We start from the raw sequence: 20,126 nt of genomic DNA, 5'->3' as shown, positions 1-20,126 counted from the left end.
GCCACATGCAGCCCACAATGGTAATTTTTGTGGAATTCAGGGTCACAATTTGTTTTGCGCCAAGATGCCCAATGTCATGTCCACAATAGTTGGATAACCCCTGCCCCCCCTGCCCCAAGGGAAAGCCCCCCCCCCCTTTTTGAAAACTTTTCAAAACAATTTTTGCTCCCAAATGCCCCCTAGAGCATGTAGCGGGCATTTAATCTACATCCTCCCCTTCGATACAGGCCCTGAAAAAGCCTGTTTTTAAAAAAAGAGGAAATGAACAGGGAGTGACTTCTGCTCCCTTCCTGTTGTTTAAAAAGGGGGGGGGGGGGAACTCTCCTGGGTCTAAGAAGCCCCCAAAACATAGTGAAAATATCATCATGTATTTCGGAGTGCAACTCCTCCAATGGGAATGTTTGGAGCGTAAATCCTTTAGATTTGCTTTTAGGTGCACTTTGTGTCCTTGTAGCTGTCCAAGGTCTAATGGGGGACCAATGCAGCACCCTAGCCTTCCACAATAGCCAACCCTTGTCTAGATCAACCTCTCAAAACAGTTTTACCATGAAGGAACCCTTGAAATAAATTTTAAATCCCAGGGGACCAATGCATAAAAATTATTGTATCTACAGCTCAAAAAAATGTTCCCCCATCACAGTCTCTTGTGGAACTCCTAGCAATCTCTCATGGAACCCTAGGATCCTAGAGAACCCTGACTGAGAAAACCTGGTCTAGAGACAACAGGACCTTCTTCAACTAGGGGTTAGACAGAAATAATCTCTTACAGTTCCATTAAGCTTTTAATCATGCATCACAACCATGAAAACTGTTCACCTCCCCAACTCCAAGCTGGATGAAATAGCTATTGAGTTTTTTGTATTCAGACCACCTTTCCTATCTGTTTCCAGAATGAGCACTAGCATTTCCCTTTGGCTCAGAAGCTGAAGGTAAGAAATTCTATTTTGTTACTCTAACATTCATATAAATTTGACAGTAAGCCTCAAGTTTGCACATGGAGAATATTTATCCTGGCAGTTGAACTGGGCTTGGACTGGTATCCGAAGTCCATGGAACTTTGTGAATCTTGCACATCCTCCTTTTCCAGCTGGAGAAAGGCAGAGCCCAACCCTTACAAGGAGTTGTACAGAAACAGCACAAATAGGACTTATGTACCCACACCCTAGCAGCATGGGCTCCTGGAAAGTGGATCATCAAAAAGCAATCCAGCAAATTCCTCCCAACTTGAGGCACTCAGAGGCAGCTGTGGTGTCTTTTCAGCAACCTTGTCTTCCCTCTTCCTTCTCCCTCCCAACAATGGAACGTTTGGAGAAGCTAAGCAAGACATACATTTAAAAAGACGCTTATAGAAGCTTTTTTGCAGGAGCCAGTCAATCCTCAATGGTGTGTATACACACACACACACCTGCGCACTTGCCCTTCTTTTTTCACATTTGATCAACTATCACACCCCTTCTGGGGTCCTTCCACAAAATTCGAGAACCACTACGCTAAGGTATCATTAGGGATAACACTGCATTCATATAAAAGAAAAACAATCTAACACATATTTAGAAACATGATAAATACTTGAAACGTGTGCATTAAATACTGTAATGATGAACTTGTATAAACACTCATATCTAACAAACAATTCTACAATAAAATAATTCCCACCACCACTACCACAAAAGACCACCACCAAATATTGTTATTTATTGCTATTATTAATGCAATTTCTCTGCCAAAGCACGTAAAGCACCACCACAACAATATAAAACACCAGAATAGCTGAAATTAGATAATGTTTTTAATAAGGTAAAATTAATTTGAAATAAAAGCATATATAAAGGAATAAATAATTATTTAAAAATATGAAATTATTTCAAAACCATAATAATAAAATAAAGATAAGAATGCGATAAAATCTTCCACATTTATAAAAATCATGGGCTACATCCAAGGAACTGCAAGAAGAAGTTAAGTAATAGCTACCACTTTTCTTCAAAACAGATGGATTCAATAGTATTTTGGGTACTTTTTCCAAGTACAAGTACAACCTGTGCTCTACTGGAAGACCATATTTCACATGAGCATTAGAAATATATGCACATATGAAGGAAAGAGGGCTTCTGCACAAATGCACCTTTGGATCCAGTTCATGGACTTACACTCCTCCCTCATTCTTTCTACTCCATTCACTATTGCCTTTGGTGCTAGGAACCCAGTTTGTTTTAAACCATACCCTTCTATTTTGACCATCAAGAGGGGATCTCTGTTTTAAACAAACCAGGCTCCTTTTGCTGAAGCCAGCATGTGAAGGGAGGACATAGGTTCAGGATGATGGTTCTTTCTTTATTTTTTTTACCCCAACTTTCTCCCAGCATGGGATTCAAGGCATCTATGAAGCCAAAATTGTACATTTGAATGTGTTGTTCTGTCAACACAGATGGGACATTTTTTTTAATTAAAAGGCAGTAAATGCATTGGACTTACCTTTCCTGTAACTGCTGACCAAACCTTTAATGTATTATCATCAGAACCACTGACTATTCTGTTACCACAGAACTGCAGACATGTGATCACATGATCATCATGACCTTTCAGGACCTGGCAATATAGAAAACATCCATATATAGCTCACTGCCATCTTAGAACAGAAATAACAGAGTGGATTTCTAAAACAAAAATAGTATGTATTATTTATTTTCAATTAAGAAGTCTAATTTATCACTAGAATCGACTGAGGAGTATTTTCCTTGATACTTTATTTTTACCTTGCTAAAGAAATTTATGGATTTTGATTGCTTGTTCTAGTCATTCAAAAAGTAACCAACCCTTCCTGAACAAATCACTGGCAAACTATGACATCTTTTACTTTAACATCTGCTCCATCGGCATCATACTACTAGTGACTCTGACAGCACTTTTTGCTGTAGCACCATTTGTCATCCATTAGTCGAATCAGATTCGTCTAAAATATGAAATATGTGCTCTTTTAGAATCACCTCTTTTCATTTTCTGCAACTTTCCTTCTTTTAGCTTGGATGCACAGTTCATTCTAATGGGGCAGCAGCAACCCAGCTATTAATGGTTTGGCAGAAGATCCCAATTCAAGCCAACAAATCTCTATGGAGATCAGGCACAACACGGAATGGAGAGGAGAAGAGGTGAATTCCACCATGGCGTTAAGAAACAAATTTTTGCTAATGGTAAGAGGCAGTGGAGAAATATATAATTTCTATCCAGTTTTCTTCCAAGTAATTCACAGAGACAGAAAGAGGCATCAGTAGTGATCTCCTAATCCAGTCACCGAGCCAAACCAGGACTCCTTAGTTTATGGAAGACTGCATCATGTGCTGTCACACAATGCTCTGGTTTAACATTGACTAGATAATATTTCCTTTTAGGTAGTATGTCTCAATATAGGGACGTACTAAAAGACACACAGAATACTTCCAATAAATATCAGGTGATGTAGGCTAAATTTCAGTGGAAGGAACTGGCAGAAATATCTCTGAGTATCCCTTGCCTTCAACTTCATCGAGTCACCATAAATTGACAGGAGATTTTGGAGGCACATACACACACAAGTCCCAATATAGTAAGATCCCTTCAATGCCAGTTTTTATAATACATGAAGTTTTTAAATTGAATTGCCCACATCATAACTGAAAGTAAATGTAATAATTGATTACATTAAAATGTTCTTAATGTAATTCAGATAACAAATACACTATTAAATTGTTACCTAAGCAATCAGAGCAGAATAAGCAAAGCATTTTTCTCTATTGTAAAGAAATATTGATCTTGTTATGCAATGAAACTATAGGTTATTTTAAATTGAGGATCAAATTCACTGGGTTGAAAAGGCCAAAGAGCAACTGTTTATATATCAGAAACTTTGACAGTATTGCTATTCCATTACTATAGACTGGTGATAGTAAATGCTGTACATACTGTGTAAAGTTCATTGGCTGCAGGTGTAGATCTTTTCACTTTCTATAATGTACTTGCATGACTCTCTTGTGGTTTGTAAACAATGAAAGTTGCCCCCCTCCCCCCGGCAATCTAGCTTTATTAAATATTCTCAAGGTCCAAATTACTTAATGGTTAATCTGAAAGACATTAAAACTCCAAAGCTATATTCCATAATGCTATGACTAACCATAATACTATTGGATAAGTATAATTAATGTATAGTCACACCCAAGCTTGTTAATGTATTCTGAATCATAATAACTTATGTTAATATCTTTAGCACTTGTATTATATGGAAGGAATTGTAGCTGTTTGTACAACAATAAAGGAGGCATACACTTTCATCTGAATTATTTTTTTTTAAATCAGCTTTTTTCCTGCTAGAGTGTGTTTTCTTGCATAGTCAGCCCATCATATCTGCAGGTGTCCTGTTCTTCCCAATGGCAGCTGGATGCATGCATATCTGCACTGGTGTGTGGCCACGTGCACGCACTGTCATTGGGGAGAACAGGGTGAGTCCATCCATGGATGGTCCAGTCCATGGATAGCAAGCCTATGACTTGGGAAGGCTGACTGTATGATGAAACATCTGTCATGTACAGGGCAGGATGGAAGGGACACATCTGTTTTCTGCTACAATCTCCATGAGGACCACAATACATCTTGGGATACAGCATGTTATACCTCCTACAAGACCCTTGTCAGTTGAGGTTATACAGTGTGCCCGTGTCATACATGCATGCACTTTACATAGTTTTCAGTGCAGGGAGGAAGGGGCAGTGCATCCCATAGGGATGAATGGGGTGTGTGCCTGTGGCACGCGTGTGCTGCCGCATGCACGAGCCCCATTCATTTAAATGGGGCTCGAGCATAGGCGTTATTTGTTTTATGTGGGGGAGTCTGGAACGGATCCCCGCATAAACAAAGGGCAAACTTTATTACCAAATAGCATGGTGGTGATAGTTTATGTCCATACTAGAATAGTAGAATCATGGAGCTGGAAGAGACCGCAAGGGCCATCCAGTATGTATACAAGCACAATGATTGTCCTTCCTGGCAGACTTAATGACAGTCAACCAATATGAAAGGAGTGAAGATTTGGGGTGCTAAAACATATCTGACAATAAAAGTGATAAACAAACCTGAAGGGTTTGAACAAGTCCCTTTTTAAGTTATCCAAACAATTTTAGAAGGTTTCTAAATGTCAGAAACGGTTCTGTAAGTATAGACCAACAATAAGACCTGACCTTACTCAATGAATTATGTAATACACTTAGCTCAAAGATGGTTACCTTGGGAGATTTAAGTTCTCCTCTCCGCCAGTTGGTATCAATTCTGTGCTGTCTGATATAAGCACTTTTCCATGGACTATGAATGAAGCCTGGTTTTATTACTTTCCTCCTCTTGATATGTAATGGTTCATCGATTCCTGTAATTTTTGTTACAAAACCAAAAATTAGAAACAGAAGCAAGTGTCAGTCTCCTTTATCTCTCACCCTTCCTTTCCAAGAATATAAAGCTATGAGGAACTTTCTCCCTTTACTTCTGGGAAGACATCATGATATCGATATCCATCCTGTTTTTCATCCTTTATTCACTACTCTTAGTACATAACAATATCACAGTCTCTACTCATTTACCCTGACCATCTCAAGCTCTTCATTTCAGATTTAATTTCTTTTTTAAAATCTGCTGTCTCACCTCCAATCTCCTTTTTCTTCAAAGATGATTAAGCACGCATGGTCTCATTATCAAGCTTTCTGCAATTCTAGGATTTCCTCCCTATACATCAAAAATCTACTTCTGACTCCTTATAGTACAATATCTCAAGGTACTTCTCATTTAATTCTTTCCATTGCACACCTTCATTCTGAAAGTGATGACACTGTCACTCCTCACCCCCCTTGCCCCATGATATCTCCTTTTATTCACAATTCTGCCAAAGGCTTTGCAGATCTTTTCTTCATTCTTATTACAAGGAGGATCTTAAGGTTCTCTGTTACTCTGTATCTTCATGCTTTGGTGCATCTCATTACAAGCTTGAAGCTATTGTTAGCAGAACATGTGGATTAACTCCCACCTCTAAAAGACTGTTTGTTCTCTAACCATTTGATCTTCAGTTCCTGAACAGACCATAAGATAAATGCCATTGGAGAAATACAACAGATTTTTTAAAGAACAAAAAGAACTGCTTCAACTTCATCCATTTGGTTTAACATAACAGGCAAATTCCAAGCCCACAAATATCAAGAATAATTCTTAAATGGTAAAGCAAGAACACATTTCCATATATGGCCTTTAAAAAAATGCAGAGAAGCATATGGTAGAAAGGCACCTAACGTACTGACCACTGACTTCTCTGGTTTGTCCAGGTGCCTTTGAAGATTCTCACCTAACGAACTAAATTACACAACACATAAGAAGCCAATGTAATCAATCACTTCTTGCTTTTCTTCAGAAGATGAATGGCCGAGTACAAATGCTGTTAACAAATATATGTTCTTTTTTGCATTTAGATAGCTAGCATTTTTAGTTCCATTTCTTTCTAATGGACACTAACAATTTTGCTTTCTAATCATGAAAATACAGTAATTTAGTCTACTCATATAGGCACCACCTTGTCCTTCCTAATTACAGTATCATGCTGTTGTCTGTCCTATAAAAAAACAGTGACTTGCATCTTTAAACAGACATTACTTAAAGGATCTCATTCTAAGTTACTTTGCCCTTCAAATATTTTATAAAGAATTGAAAAATTATTATACTAATTATAATATATAATTATATAATCATTGTAACATAATTATAATAATTATATTTTATTCAAAATATTTTGCTTTCAATTCTATTAACTGTAAAGATAGTTATCATACAAATAAATTGAAAAGTATTTCCATTGATATCCATAATACTATGCTTCTATAAGCCACTCAGGTCAATATGCCTGAAATAGTGAGCTCACAGTATTGGCGGGCTTCTGATCTGTCACTGTGACTACCCATGGATTGCCTCACCCCATATTATTCAATGGCAGTGACATGAATATGTACACATTCATATCATCATCACTGAATAATATGAGCTTCTGCATTTTTTGGCATCTACATTGACCCCTGGAACTGAACCCCAACTGATACGGAGAGCCCACTATATGTCATATATAATACAGGCAGTGCCAAAACCATCTTGCCACCTAAATACCTCCCTTTGATACCCCAACTGTTGTTGCCACTGCCATCACCTTCAAATACACCCCATGTAGCCTACCACATGCTGCTACCTGTTCAGGTGACAAGATACTGAATTTAAGTCTATAAAGCCCTGTTGACATCTCCTTGACATCTTCCAATTCTTCACAACAACATATAAGAAGTCACCAAAATCTCACAAGACTTTGCTATGTTTTACAAGACTATGGTAACATCTCATGAGGTATGTGCCTCGGCATTCTTGAATCAGGCATATATTTGCCAGTGTTTTTCTGAAGTGCCAGCAGGGTTGTTGTGGCAGGGTCTAGCTGTTTAAAATCTTCCTGCAGGCAGATGTTAGAAGTGCTACGTCACAGAGCACTAGCAGTGGTATAGTATAGTAAGAGTCTAAAAAAGGAGAGGGAGTTCCCTGCCAATCTGTGCAATGCTCTTTGCTGTATAGCAAGGGCTTGCAGCTCTAGCTGACAGAATGGTGTGTTGGTGCAGTGCAGTGCAGCACAGTGCAGAGCAATGGGGCCTCAAGTAGTCGGGGCAGACTTGTTCCATCTAATCTGTACCATGAGCTATGTAGCTTCCAGGCCAGTTCTAAATACAAGAATTTGGAATCAGTGGTTTAAAAAAACTATCAAGTTAAAGTATATAAGGATTTATGCTGCTGGTGAAGACAGTAATCCCATATAGGCCATACATTAGACACAGAAAATTTGTATTTGGTTTAATTCTTCTTCCATAACTTGTGTGGGGCTCTATGTTTATGATTAAATTCACACTTCACTGAGCCTTACCCTCTTCCCTGCACTTCTCTCTCCACAGCAGATTGTCTTCTGCCAGAATTCTCCAGTATCGACAAGTTTGTGCTGCCTGCAGCAGGTCCTTGGGGTCCAGGAATGAAAGCACATAGAGAGCCAACTAAAAATCGTAAAATAAAATAAAAAGTGGAAAATTAAATTTTCTGAGCTCAGTCAGAAAAGTCAGGGTCTTGCACGTTCACATAACCAGGATACTGGAATTAACATAATCACAATGCATGAGAATTTAACAGACTGTTAAAATGAGAGAGGTCAATGAGTTGCCATTACTTATCAGATATCCCACAAATACCACACAATAGAAAGTACTGACAATCTGAATTTAAACAATAGATTTGGATAGGATTGTTTTCTGAGGATGGCAAGCCAAATCATACTCAAAACTCAGACTTCTCATGTAAGGATGGTAATAATCCCCCAAAATTCACACCCTCCAGCCATGTTCCATTTTCTACTGCCTACACAAATATTTCAGCTAATATTGCTCATCTTTGTATCCATATGTTGCTCAACAATTCACCCATTTATATGTCAAGGAAAAAAATACATAGGAATTGCTACATTGAATTTATATATTTTCAGCTTTTCTGTATTTAATGTACTGCCACCAGAGGCCAGTTCATGACTTCTGCCTAAGCCAGTTTTGGCTGACAGTGCATGCCCACACACTTCACTAAAAGAGGTTGGTAGATGATTTCATTTTGTTGAGATTCTTTTGGTTTTTCTTGTGTGTGAACAGTATAAAGGTTGAGTATCCCTTATCCAAAATGCTTAGAACCAGAAGCATTTTGATGTTGGGATTTTGGAACACACAAGTAACATAGTACATACCTGTACTCTATTTGTGAGGCTGGACAGAGATATCAAGATCTGTGAAATGGTGGGGAACGTGGATTCATGGTGAGCACTATGCCTGGATTCCTGCCAGTTCACTGATCCTCAGTCTTTCTCCAGCTTCACATATTTTACCACCAGCTGCCACTTCCACCTTCGAGGCAGTGGCTCTGGTGCTCCTGCTTATTCATCTTTCTTCAGCCTCACATCTTGTTCATTCACTACTTGTTTTGTGTGTGAGATGCAAATGTGGAGAAAGACCACCTCAAAAGCGGAAGTGAGAGGCTAGCCTTAAAAAGTTTTGTTTTTGGAGGTTTTTCAGATTTTGGATTTCTGGATTAAGAGTGCTAATTTCATAGTATCTTTTATCAGTGGTTTCAATGCAGAGGCAGCATAAGAGAACATCTTGTAATCCTTATAACAGGACCTTAGCATATAGTTGCTATTGTCTTCCCATCCTTAGATGGCAAGTCTGAGGTGTAAAATTATAGTGTTATACAAATAAATAATAATAATGACTTGGCCTCAAAAAATTAAGATGGCAGTGCTATAGCAAATGTAGATGTATGAGGACTTTTCAGGTTGAAAGAAAGGAGGAAGTCAAATCTGATTACAGAGTAGCAGTTGAGAAGGAAATGTTTAATCCCTTCTCCCACTCTCCAACTTCTTCTACACTAAACCATGCTCATAATACCCTTTGATGGTGACATGACATATACAGCTGCCTTTGCAACCAGCTGCCTGTTGGGCTACTACTTCTACCATTCCCACACCAGCTCTGTGGGTTGGGACTATGTGAATCGCATCCCCAACACTTCTAATGGGCACAAGGATGCACAAAGCTGGCAGGTACTGTACAGGGGACGAATTTGGGAAGAGGTCCAGTGAGAAAAGGTTAAACAATTTCTCATCCAATACATCTCTTGCACAGTAATTGAATTTGGAAAAGCACCACATGGGTTGTTTACAGCAAAGGAAAACCACCAAGTAAGAGTTATTCATAGAACGTATAACATTTCTCTCTATTTGTCTAAGTTTTGCACTATCACCCTCAAAACTAACATTAACTGTTTAGAACTGTGTCAGTCAGTAAGAAAGGACTTTTTCAGATTCAAGTCAGAGAAAATTAAAGTTTGAAAGAAAAATAAAATTGATAAAGGGAAATGGCTGGTTCCTGCAGTGTATATACACCATGCCAGCGGAGTGCCACAAGACTGCCCACCATCTGGGTGGGTGGGTCACGTCCCGTCACACTGGCTTGGGGGCAACGTCAGGGCGTGCGTCATCTAAAGGCCACACATCCCCATTGCCCTCAAAGCCAGCGCATTGTGCTGGTCTGTTTTGCCCCTAAATCTCAGAAGGGCTACTATGAAGGAACTAGTTAGGATACTCAAGTGTAACAATTAAAAACTAAGGTCAAAAATCAACCATGCCACAAAATTTCCAATTTCTCTATATAGTTGTCAAAGCTGGACAGTAAAGAGAGCTGATAGTAAGAGAATAAACTAATTTCAAATGTAGTAATGGAGGAGAGTTATGCAGATGCCATTAACTATCAAAAAGACAAGTAAATGGATCCAAAAGCAAATCAAGCCCAAAATTTCCCAAGAAGCCAGGATGACTAAACTGAGACTGTCATACATTGGACACATCATGAGAAGACATATTAGAAAAGGCAATGATGTAAGGGTAAAAAGGAGAAGGAAAAGAGGAAGACCACATTACAGGTGGATAGAGTCAATCAAGAAAACCATGGCCTTGGATTTGCAATACTTGAGTGATACTGTTGAAGACCAGGGCTCTTGGGTATCTCTCATTCATAGGGTTGTCACTGAATTAAAGTTGACTAAAACAAATAACAACAATAACAACAAACAGAAAATGGAGATATAGTTCTTAAGCAGAGGTTCTTTCCCCCTTCTATCTAAGTCATTCTGGGTGGTATGGCCCCCCTAAGGGCAATGAAAAGATCTGGGGTGTGTAAGGAAAAACAGGGTGCAGGAGGGTGGTGAGGGGGTGACAGGGGGCCTTCAAAGTACTGGCATACCCGAAAGCTAAGAGGAACCAAAGGTCTTTAGGATTATGGTGGGGATATAATGAATATTATCCAGTTGTGCCAAGAAAGAACCCTAAATGATTCTTCTCCACTTCTTTCCAGTCATATAACATGTGATGAGGAAGTCTGTTCCTTGTTTAAGAGTCCCTTGTGCACAGAACCTCATTAGCATTTTATGTTTGGCACTTCTGCACAAACAAATGTTTGCTCAGACATCAATAGCCATGCCAAGCCTTAAACAGCGCATAGCCTCTAGAGCTTTTCTTGGGTTGAGAGGAACAAGCCTGCAGATTTCTTCTCTGAACTAAAGGGTATACAAAGCTATATGAGAGCAAGGGAAACCCTGTTATATAACAATGCAGTATTATAGAGTGAATGATTTGAGCCACTAGCAAGAACTGGGTGAGATTCAAGAATTTACCTGTTGTGTATTAAAAGTAGTCTAATGATGTAACCAACCAGGCAAATCAAACTAACTGCAGACATTACTTTAGATTCCCCTTGCTACATCTTACAACATGGCCACTGTGCTGTGTTGGGAGGAGTCTCACATGTTTAAGGCCTGGATACAGCTCTCCCCCCCTCAAAAAAACAAAAACAAACAATCACATATTCACTTCTTGTTTAGAAATAAAGATTGTCTGGACATGGAATAGTTGGAGGTTGCCCCAAGTCAAGGAAATGCCCAGATGCCAATCCAGAGACTCTGGCAGACAAAACACAGAGTTAAAGACTCTGACCATTTTTTTTAAATGGACATCCAACATTTTGGAGGTGAGTGACAACTAAAAATGGAGGGCTTTCAGGGTGCAGTATGCCTCTTCCAATCCCTGACTTTGTCCACACATGACTTCAGGCAAGGATTTTAATTTAACAGAAGTATTCAATACAGTTTTATTAGAAACCTGTATGCTTCCATGTTTCATGTCAATATTTGCATGGATACATGTTCATTAAAATTACTTTTAAGAGCTAATTATAGGAAACAGTGGAAGTTAACTGGCTGTTATCCTCTTTTGGTTAATCTGTTTCAGTCAGTTTGCCTAATATGATAGCAGATTCTTGACACTATTAAAGAGTCCTATGCACAATACAAAAGTAGCTTTGGACCAATAGAACAGCAGTTAAGATTACTCATTTATTTGCCAACTGTTCAACACTTTAAAATTGTTACTCTTTCTCTAAGAGTTTTTTTTAATCTTCACACTTAAAACAAAATTTGGTAACATTCCAACACTGCTGATACATGATAAACTGGTTTTGTTTTTAGCCCATTTCTAAGTTACAAAAACTGATCTCCATGTATCTCATAACAGGTTAAATCTAATTATTATTATTATTATTATTATTATTATTATTATTAACCTTTATTTATAAAGCGCTGTAAATTTACACAGCGCTGTACATACAATCTTTATAATTGGACGGTTCCCTGCCCTCAGGCTTACAATCTAAAAAGTAAATTATTAACATGCAAAGCTAAATGAATACAACTAGCTATCAATAACAGCACATAACAAGTCTAATTAATTGTCAAGAGAATATTTAAAGGTTTAGGCTTCAAAACTAGGAACTAACAATGAATTGAATCAAGGAAACCACAGACTTGAGCAGAGCTGTTGATGATAGGATGGCTTGGAGACCTCTCATTTATAGGGTCACCATTAGTCAAAGTTGACTTGACAGAAGTTAATAATAGCAGCAATGAATTGACAGCTAGAATCAGAACTCTTTTTAACTGAATGGCAGAAAATTTTAAAGCAATGCACTAAATCTTTAATGATGTTATGCAACATTGGTAAGTAAACAGGACTAAATGTTGCACATGTTATAGTATTCTTGAGTTACTCTCTTTTGGAAACATTAAATAGTGGGAAACTTTTTTTAAATCCCTGCAACCATTTCCAACATAGGAATAAGAAAATTCTGAACAAACAGGATAAAACAAAAAATAATTCCACCATATAGCTCACAGCTATGTTCATTCATTTATTTATTAGAAAATTTTATAAGGGTAACTCTGCCAAGGCAGCTTCCAGAAAATACAAACAACAAACGTAAATGTAATAAAAATTTAATATGAATCAGTTTAAACAAACTGTTTAAATTTCCAGTCCAGAAACCAGCAAAACAAATTCAGCTAAAGCAACCAACATTCCAATAAAAATCATAAGAGAGCTGTGGCAAATAAATGTGTCTTTAAGGCCCTCCCAGAAGCATGCAACAAAGGAGAGCTATTAAACTCTTATTAGAAGTGTACTGTGCAACAGTGGAAAATATGGGTGCAACATTTTCCAGTACTCAAAACTAGTATTCAAGATCTTTGTGTTCCAAGTCTTTAACAGAATGAAAGAATAGTATTCAAGATTTTCACTCTCTCTTTCTAAGTATGGGGTTCATACCACTCCTCAAGAAGGCACTGACCATTCCCAAAGTCCAAACATCAATACCAAATAGACTGCCTGACATCTCTAAGTTGTACAAGCTAATATGAATTCATATGAACATTCATAAGAATGCAACAACTCAACTCAATCTCCAACTTCAATGGCACACAAGTCAGAAAAGACATGGGCAATTTTATTTCTAGATTGTCCAGTAAACTAGTCTCAGAGCATTAAAGTGTCACACTGGTTTTACAAATGGAATTTAGCATCAAATTGTTTCAGCAGCATTGGCCATCCTTTTGTTCAAAGCAGAGATTTGGGCTTTCAGCTAAACCTGAAAAAAAATCTGGCAGATGCTTAAAAATAATAATCCAGATTCATCCATTTCTGAGAGCCATTACTTGTGATCTACTATGTTTGCAAGGATTTTAGCCAGTCTGTAAGTGAAAAACAGATTTTTGCCCTATACTGTTGGGTGAAAACGTAATCAAGAGAAGACAATGGTTTACATGGTGGTCATGAAATCCTGACCCACATAAGACAAGCATGTATAGTGAACTCTTCCAGAGCCACCAGTTCCTTGAGACAACCTCTACAGCTCTAGCAAAAAAGATTAAAATTATGCTGCGGCAACCCATTCATTAGAATCACAACTCTGTACCATATTCCCAACAACATTCAAAACTAGAGTTTCTACAGACCAATGTTCCCTTCCATCTTTCTAGTCAAGCCTGACCTTGCACCCCACAACATGGTGCATGCAACCCTGGGGCTACTCTCCAAACCCTGCACTCCTCCACTTTTACTCATATAAATCTTGGTAATATAAGCCAGAGTGATATGACACTTCATAGTTAAGTCAGTGAGGAAAGATCACTTCCTATTGGTTAACCAGGCACTCATTAATTAGCATTACTGTGAAATAGTGGGTACTGCAAACAAGCCAACAGAGTCACTGGGAGTGGAAAGTCTGGAAGGAAAAAATACATGTAAGTCTAAGCTGGCTTTCCCTTTGATGTCATCATCTCCCACAGTACCATAACATCCTCTACCTTGTGCTCCAGTTACAGTGACTGTATGTGCCTCCCCACCCACACACATAACATGCTTCAGTCAACCTTGAACCCACAAAACAGTTTAGATATATGATACAGCTGATAGCACCAGTCTTGCTAGTAAAGGTTGGGAGCCAGGCAACCAAACAACCAAACAGAGGCATCAACCCAGAAGGAGTAAAGGATAGAGTTGGTCAATACTTGCTAACGCAAGTATTTTTTTAAATGCCTAGATTATTAGTAATATACTCTTCTTTAAAATAGTCCCCATGAAGACTTGCCAAAAGATATGGAGGTTGGAAGAAGAGATTTTGTATTGCAAATTAAATACGTTCTCTGCATGATGTAAAATAGTACTTTAAAACACTTCTCTCAATCTTATCTCTTAATCAAATAAGAGCTGAAGCTAAAGGATTGTGGTAGCTGCTTGAAGTGCTGCATGTTTTCTATTTCCTTGCAGGTTTATTGACAAACAGCAATACAATTGTACATGAAAACATTTCATTTATCAATCTAGCATACTGACATGTGGAAAATGTAAACTGCTTCTATTTTCTATGACAACAGAGATCCAATCAGTTTCTTAAAGAGTTGGTGTTCATAGGACAATCAACTTAGAACAACAACAGATATCACTGTTTATATTAGTTACTGTTTAGAAGTTTTAGAGTTTAAAAAATGAAATCTAATTTTACAATTAGTAATTCTTTTTCAGCATTACTTACCTACTGCTAAAGAAAGCTCAGGAAAAAAGCTTTCTTTCATAGACCATTCTATCTACTGATTATTTCAGTAGTGAATTCAGTGTTGCCTATGACAATATTAATAGTGTAGAAATGAATATAATGAATTGTTTAAGTTTTATTAGACAGAATGGTAAATCCTGTATGAAAAAAAGATTTTAATTAAAGCAAATGCCATTTACTTCTAAGTAACTGATCCAATAAAATAAATATCACAGATTTGTTTTTAGACAAGTGTTGTAAAGTAACAACATCATATGAAAGTTCAGACAACTAGATTACAGTGGAGGTTATGTAGCCTTTTTGATGCTGGACTACAGCTCCCTGTGCTTTAGCTAGATGTTGCAGTTCCACAAAACCTGGAGGGCTTAAAAATTCCTATCCCTTTACTAGATGGTCATGTTAACGGACATCAAAGTATAGGAAGAGAGATGATCAAAGGTCATAACGTAATATTACAGATAGAGCTAAAATTAAAACCCCACTTGTGATAATATGACATGTAGTGACTGACAGACATTAAGTGGAAAAGATCCTATTCTTATCCATACAAGTAACAACTGTTTGTCCTAATTTTACCTTTGATAGCTGTTTTTTTAAGCATCTGAGGAAGTAGATTTAAGTCTACGAAAGCTCATACTGCCAACTTCTTTCTTTACTTAGTCATAAAGAGGCTACAAGCTCTTTCTCCATACCGATTCTACAGACTAACATGGTTATATCTTTGAATTCGGTTAAAAGAAAGGATTCCCAGTTTCACTGAAACATTCACTAGGCTGTTACATTCTTTCAGTGGAGAGCACTTGGAACAAGATTCTGAATTAAACTGACCTGTTAATGTGTATATTTAATTGCCTAAGTAAGGATCAAAATTAGGAGCAATATTTTGTTTTCTTGGATGATCTCCTCTTCTTTATTATGTATGGTTTTTTCCACATAGATTTTTAAAAAGGAATGGGAAATTTGGTTATTTTAATATTAAAGCTATTATTTTATAGATGATGTTTTCCAAATCATGGGACCAACTAATACAATAATGTCTGTGTCTTTTGTAAATTAAACTACTGCTAGTCTTTAAATTCCAGACTGAGTAAGGGAAGAGAGGTTAACTGCCACTTTCCAGCTCCCATCTTTAGACAAAGAAGTTACTAGCTGAAGATACAGTCACAATCCTGAAGTCAAACTTTCTACAAACAATCCAATTAGCCTTAGTGGAACTAAATATAAATTAATCTTAGACAACAATCCTACAGAAACTATATAATTAAAAATAATTTGTGTGGACAAGCCATTTAGCTGTTTGTTGTGCCATTAAATATAATAGATACAAGTTGAAAAGCTGTATGCCAAAGATGCAGAATATATTGAAGACTAAAATCATCAAGGAGCAATAGACCACCTCCTAAAAGCTCTTAAGAAAAAATGTAAGTGTGTAAGAAATGAATGAAAGCATGAGAGATATCCTAGTCATTGAAACAAAGCTACTGGTCTCATAAGCATACATTAATCTAGGAATTACATTATTAAGTCATGGCAGTTTGTCAACTTGCTGCCCTCTTTTGACATCAATTAACAGTGTTACACTGACAATACTGAATACTATAATTAGCAAAGAAATGTTTAAAAGTGGCAGATGATGCATAACATATATTCAAACAGGGCCCAGAGCCCAGTATTAACTGATAATCCTCACCTCTTTGGGGAGCAAGGAAATGAAGTCTCGTTGAAATTGGGGCTCTATCACTTGCATCATATGTTTCACCTGTGTTGGTTCACAACTATCAATCAATTCATCTAGGGCAAGTAACTTCTCTGGTCCACTCCAGCTCTGTGGCAGAAAAAAAGGTATGCTTAGTTTCCACATGACTGTTTTAAATTAACAAATTACTTTAAAACTTTTGTAATATTTCATAATTGCTATAGAACACACTGTGATGAAAGAGCAGGGGAAATAATTGTTAATACCATATAATTGGGATGGAAAATTCAAATATTCCTTAGAAAAATCATGAACTTTAAATAAAAAAGTTAAGCAAGTAGGAAAAAAACTAAATAAAGTTTGTAACAATAACTTCATTTAAGGTTCATTTAGCCTTGTTTATTGTAAAAAAAGATTTTTATAGCCTTATGTGCATCTGCCACAGTATAATCTTCTTCATTCCTGGCTCAGAACCAATATTTTGTAAACATCATTTTACACTAGGAAGGAAAGAGGGAATTTTGACTGGTAATTTTCTTATTTCATATTCTTACTAATGGGCACTATAAAATTTGATGGTTTTAATAAGGCACTCATCTGCGAACACAGCAGATTAGCAAAATCATTTGCAGAAAAATTAATAACTGAATATATAGCACATCTGACAAGTCTGTCTCTTCTCAAATTCATCTGGGCTCTAAGAGTTTTTATTTGCTACAAAATGCCATTTACAAAGAAAAACAATTGTGGGAAACAATATAAAGAGAGAAACCCATTTACAGTAACTGCAAGAGAAGTTGGAAAATGGAAAGAAAGCCTTTTAATACTTTCTAACTAAATAGTCATTTTCCAAACATGCAGTTACAATTTTGGATGTATGGATATGTCCTTAATGTATGGAAATAAATTAGTAATGGCATGCATATTTTGCATAAAGATATTATGTTACAACATTATGGGGAACGTAATGCTGTGGTTATACTGGGAGAGTTCACCAAGTAAGGCTAAAGCATGGTTTAGTACTACACACTGATGCAGAAAGGAGCCCATGTGAAGCTTCAAGGTTCTGTTTTTCCCTTTCCATCTCTGTCTCTACCATGCCCAGATTCCTGGCCTGTCATTTTGTGAGGACAAGGAAATCAAATGTTAAATAAACGAACAACAAATCCTAGTTTCTTGTGCACTTGCTAAAGAAGATGCCTTCCTTGCATGGACACGTTCTGAGAGAAAATAATGTGTTCTTTAAATCCCAGATGATAAGCATTCATGTAAATTGCAAATGAACATCAATATATAGTGGGCCATTTATATATGCCGGGGATCCATTGGACCTCAAGTCCTGTTGATTTCAATGGCAGCTCACTCCCAGGCGCGCACACCATTTTGTCCCCCCCAGGCTTGCCATCCACGTGAGCTCAAGTCCATGTACGGCAAGCCCATGTATGGGGTGCGCATGGTTAATAACTGCACTATAATGTCCACTACAAAAGCTAAAGAAGATCTGGAAGCTCAGCTAGTTTAGTGGTTTGAATGCTGGTGTTTTCTACTCATTCAGACCATATTATAACACTTTTGAATCAGCTACATATGCAATAGTTATTATTTCTGAGAACAAAGTGTTGATATTAACCTTTAAAACCTTAAACAGTTTGGAACAGATCACTTAAGAGTCATACAAATGTAGCTTCATCATGGAACATTTAAGTCCCTATTTGCTTTCTTGAAGATAGGCCCTGAAGACATTTTTATTTAATTTGTCCTTAGAAAAAGATGGTAAAATTGTGAGTCTGTTGCAACATGCTTTAAATGGTTGTATGCAATGGTTCTAGAACTTATGACAGGATGACTGACTTACAGTGCTACATTATGCTTCTATTGTTTTGCTATTTTAAATGTTGATATTGATAATTATTGTATTGATTTTTGTATGTCCAAAAAAGCATACATTGCAAAGCCGTCTAGAACTGTTTGAAATAAAGACAACATTTTAAGATATCTCAATAACCCAGAGCTGTAAACTACAATACTAAACTAAAAATAGATGACATATACTATTGAAAAAAAACATTATATTATCAGTTTGTGATCAGATTTTAAGGTAGAAATATCTACTGCTTCAACCTGCCAACTTAATGAAGGAGAATTAATAAGACAATATTAAACTATTAACTTGAAAGCTTTACTCTTGGGACTTTGCTTCCTTTATTTTTCATTTTAAAAAAATGAATTGATCATCAACAAGAAGCTAAAGAAGCAGGGTGTTTGCTACCAAAGATACTTGTTTCTTAGTATAATCGCTACAGCACAGGGGAAAAATAGCTTCATTGTTTGCAATGGTTTTGTAGCTATGTGCTCCTCTGGGTGACATCATATCCTCAAAATGGCTGAGCCTGCATCAGATCCAGTTATGAATAAGTATATTGCTTTTTTTAAAAAAAAAAGTTGTATATGACATAAGTGCAGCTGGTGCAAACTGTTTGGCATGTGTATTTAATCAGAAGATGTCCACCAACAATCTATCTCCTTTGCTTATTAATGTCCTTAATAGTGAACACCAATGTATTAACTGTTTTTACAGTACATTTGTGTATCTACATGAAGAAAATTGCATGGTCAGTCCTCTATATCACTGGAAAGCAGTAAGATATATGATTGATCTATGTAACAAGCAGTGCCAGAAGAGTAATTCAATACAGAATTAATGTTTAAAAAATTGTATCCCAAATTTGGGGCAGACAGAAATATCAAAGTAAACATCAGTAAATCCTTTCCCAATTACATTTGTTCATAAACGTACATTACCAGAGTCTTTAATATACAACACACACAACTACTGCTATTTGCTTTCTTTGATGCTATGAGCATGTGAAAGACAATTATTTTAGTAGCTGTTTCCACATTAAGTGTTATTTCTTTTTTAAAAGCTCTGTGAAGTATCAAGGTTCTTCCCACTACTTTTATTTCTCTGTAGACTTTGTGGTACCTATTCTAAGGTAGTGCAACTCAAGCTATCTAATGTTATGCAATGATTTTGCATAATACATGTTGGAATAGTAACAAGCTCTACACTTGAGTCATTATTGGGTTGGTAACCACTATAGGGTTAATGCAGAGTTCCTGAGTACAGATGACTTTCACCTGTGTGTGCATAACTCTAATCAAGTTTTGACACTTAATAAGGCTAGCCTTGTAGTGAGCTCTCCCTCTCCCTTTTTGCTCACTCTATTCTCAGCCTTCTTTTCTGTTATATTCTACTTGTGTTATTTGGTTACATTATGTAGTTTATATTATTTGCTATTGTTATTATGTCTGCCATTACTATTATGCTTTATTTAGTATCTTTTGTATATATGGGTTTTGTGTGATGCTGTTAC

The 20,126-nt window shown here is 36.9% G+C and overlaps 1 protein-coding gene across 6 annotated transcripts in view; it reads right to left on the bottom strand.

Moving 5' to 3' along the window:
* Positions 1-20,126, bottom strand: part of FBXW7 (F-box and WD repeat domain containing 7) — a 162,684-nt gene that overhangs the window by 15,800 nt on the left and 126,758 nt on the right. For 5 of the 6 annotated variants that reach the window (XM_089525678.1, XM_089525679.1, XM_089525677.1 and 2 more), the window contains 4 exons: positions 16,747-16,881; positions 7,955-8,078; positions 5,253-5,389; positions 2,476-2,589 (listed from right to left, as the gene is read on the bottom strand). In XM_089525678.1, coding sequence (XP_089381804.1) covers positions 2,476-2,589; positions 5,253-5,389; positions 7,955-8,078; positions 16,747-16,881 — 510 coding nt within the window. The remainder of the gene's footprint in view (positions 1-2,475; positions 2,590-5,252; positions 5,390-7,954; positions 8,079-16,746; positions 16,882-20,126) is intronic. The other variant, XM_089525683.1, reaches the window with a different exon arrangement.

The sequence above is a fragment of the Sceloporus occidentalis genome, unplaced genomic scaffold, assembly GCF_023333645.1.
Source record: "Sceloporus occidentalis isolate IW3139 unplaced genomic scaffold, rSceOcc1.0.p SCAF_5, whole genome shotgun sequence".
Lineage (NCBI taxonomy): Eukaryota > Metazoa > Chordata > Lepidosauria > Squamata > Phrynosomatidae > Sceloporus > Sceloporus occidentalis.
Note: the sequence above shows the minus strand (reverse complement) of the source record. Positions and strands in the feature narration are given on the sequence as shown.